General features: G+C 67.8%; 1 protein-coding gene across 1 annotated transcript; it reads left to right on the top strand.

Moving 5' to 3' along the window:
* Positions 1-120: 120 nt before the first annotated feature.
* MNEG_15676 (mRNA 3'-end-processing protein RNA14) lies at positions 121-2,991 on the top strand (the record flags this gene model as incomplete). Its single annotated transcript, XM_014035853.1, has 6 exons — positions 121-144; positions 854-1,018; positions 1,343-1,603; positions 1,945-2,037; positions 2,232-2,319; positions 2,674-2,991. Coding segments are annotated over 6 exons (949 nt in total), but the record flags the coding sequence as incomplete, so codon positions are not given.
* Between the last annotated feature and the right edge of the window lie 70 nt (positions 2,992-3,061).

Below are 3,061 nucleotides of genomic sequence, written 5' to 3'. Positions count from 1 at the left end.
GCACAGGAGCACCAGGCGCGGCTCTGGAAGGCGTACGTCGACTCTGAGCGCTCCAACCCCCAGCGGCTGGACCGGGAGGCTCTGGTGGCGCGCGTGGCGCTGGCATATGACCAAGCCCTCATGGCGCTGAGGCACTTCCCGGAGGTGCGCGCGGGCATGCACACACGATGACATGGCGCACAAGGACGCACGCACAGCGCACATGCGCGCACACACAGACACCACACATCATATGCACACACACCTCTCTCTCTCCCTCTCTTGTGTGCGCATGCACACACACACACACACACACGCGCGTGCGCACACACACACACACACACACATTCTCTCTCTGTCCCTTCCCCCCCTCTCTTGCACAAACACACACTCACACAAAAAAAACACGTGCACTCTCTCATCCCCACACTCTCTCGACGTCTCTCTGAATGCCCAAACGATTCCTGCCGTTTGCGTGCACATATATGCAACTCCGAACGCCCTGTCAATCACCATTAGCTGTCTAGCTGCGCAGCGCCGCCCTCGGCGCCGGCGGCGCCGGCGGCGCGGCCGCGCATTCCGAGCACCCCCTGGCACCTCCCACCCCCGCGCACGGCCCAATGCGCCTTCCCACAAAACTCCGCCATGCCTCGAGGCCCAGCCGCCGTGCGGGGCCCGCCATACGCCACCCACCAACCAACTCACGCACTTGCCGACCCCTCTGTAATCTCGCCGACGGTTCGCCCTGTGTGTGCGGACTCACAGCTATGGTGTGAGTACTCCCTGTGGCACGCCCGCCACACGCCACCATCCAACTAACTCGCCCATTTGCTGACCCCCTTGGTGATTTTGCAAATCGATTCCCCCCGCGCAGCTGTGGTACGAGTACTCTCGGTGGCACGGCGACAGCGGCGACGGCCCGGACGCGGCTGTGGCGGTCCTGACGCGCGCGGCGGAGGCGCTGCCCGACTGCCTGATGCTGCACTTTGCGCTGGCGGACGCCCACGAGGCGATGGGCAAGGGGGAGGAGGCGAAGCAGGTGTGTGTGTATATGGACACGTGTGTGTGTGCGTGTGTGTGTGTGTGTATGTGTGTGTGCGCGTGTGTGTGTATTTGTTTGTGTGTGTGTGGGGGGGGGGGTGTGCGCACGCCCGCGTGAGTGAGTAGGTTGTGCGTGACTGCATGTGTGTCTGTGTGCGTGCGTGTGTGTGTGCGTGTGTGTGTGTGTGTGCGCGCGTGAGTACGCACGCGCGTTTGAGAGTGTGCGCGTGTGTGTGTGTGCCAAAGGCGCCGAGCCTCGTCTTGTCTCTGCTTCTCAGCTAATTTGAATACGCACAAATCCCCAACCCCACCACCCACACAGGTCTATGAGGCCCTCGTCTCTCAGCTCGAGGCGCAGCCGCCACCGGCAGCCCCCGCGGGCGCCGCCGGCGACCCCCAGCAGCAGCAGCAGCAGCAGCAGCAGCAGCAGCAGCAGCAGCAGCAGCCCAAGCCGGCCGCGCCGGGCGAGCCCGCGGCTCCGCGTGGCGGGCCGGTGGCGGAGCTGCCGCCGGACCAGCGGGCGCTGGCGTGGATCCAGTACATGCGCCACCTGCGGCGCAGCGACGTGGCGGGGTCGCGGCGGGTGCGTGCTCTGTGGATTTCTTGATCCATTGAAGGGGGCCGCCGCATCACAGGGGGGGTGGGGGGGCGGCGGCTTGAGGTCGTGGGAGGCCGCGGCTTGCGTTGGGTACGTTGCTTGCGCGCGCTGCGCGCCATGGCGCAGCTGGCTTGGAACGCACGCGCGTCCCTGCAGTCGCTCTCTTTTGGCAGCAACGCACGCTGGGTCCAGGCATACTATGACCCCTCAAAGCCCTCTCTTCTTGGCCGGCCCCCCATTCACCCCGCCACCCACCCTCACCCTCCACACGCTCACCCTTTGCACCCTCCCACGGCACACCCCCCCCCCCCACCCCCGGGCCCCAGCTCTTCATCCGGGCGCGCCGCGCGCCAGACTGCCCCTGGCAGGTCTACGCGGCGGCGGCAGGCATGGAGTGGCGCTTGTCCCGGGAAAAGGAGGTGCGCGCGCCGCGAGCGCCTGCTGGGCCCCGGCACGACCGTCCACTGCGCCCGCGCCAGCCAACACGGTCAACACAGCACACGTTCCACGCGCAACACATTCAACAGTGTATACTCGCACACACGCACGGGGTCGTCTCACGTCACTCTGGTCTATCACCGTGCCGTTTGAAACTTGAACTCCCGCCCTCCAGGTGGCGCGCAAGATATTCGAAAAGGGCCTGGACAGCGGCTGCCTCACGGAGCCGCGGTACGTCCTGCAGTACGTTGGATTCCTCTGCGGTGCGCTCCTGGGTTGGCGGGAAGTCTGTTGAGGGCGGGTCGGGAAAGGGCGGCCCGCCGAGGGGTGTGCGTGGAACAGGGGAACGCAGCTTTTTTGTGTGCTGCGTGCCGGATAGGCAGGAGGGCGCCGCACCGCTGGTAATCAGTGGCGTCCGGGCCTTCCAGCGCGCGCCGGGTCGAAGGGGCGGCTGGGGACGGCTCCCGGTTCCGCGGGTCGCGCCGCCGCGTCGCCGCTGCGGCCGGCTAACCAACCCCGATCCCGGCTGCGCGTGAGCCTCCCCCGCGCCAGCCAACGCCCCTTCCTCCCCCCACCCTCTCCGCGCCCCTCGGCTCCCACCCCCGACCTCCCTGCAGACATCGGCGACGCTAACAACGCGCGCGCCCTGTTCGAACGCGCGTTGACCGAGGAGTCAAACCGCCGCAGCCTGCCGCTCTGGGAGCGCTACCTGTCGTTCGAATTCGAACTGTCGGACCTGCAGTCCGCGCTGCGACTCGAAAAACGCGCGAGGGAGGCGCTCGGACTGGACGGCGGCGCGGACGGCAAGGGCGGCGGCGGCGGCGGCGGCAGCGGCGGCGAGAAGGGCGCGGGCAGCGGAGCAGGCGCGCGGGGGCTGCAGCTGCAGTTGCTGCTCCTGCGGTACGAGTGCTTGGACGAGGTGCCCTGCGCGCCAGGTCAGCGCGACTACGTCCTGCACCTGCTGGGCAGGGGCCCGCCCCCGCCGGGCTTCGAGCGCGGCGCGGC

The sequence above is a fragment of the Monoraphidium neglectum genome (assembly GCF_000611645.1).
Source record: "Monoraphidium neglectum strain SAG 48.87 unplaced genomic scaffold scaffold05555, whole genome shotgun sequence".
In the NCBI taxonomy this organism is placed as follows: domain Eukaryota; kingdom Viridiplantae; phylum Chlorophyta; class Chlorophyceae; order Sphaeropleales; family Selenastraceae; genus Monoraphidium; species Monoraphidium neglectum.
This window is presented reverse-complemented; position numbering and strand designations above follow the sequence as displayed.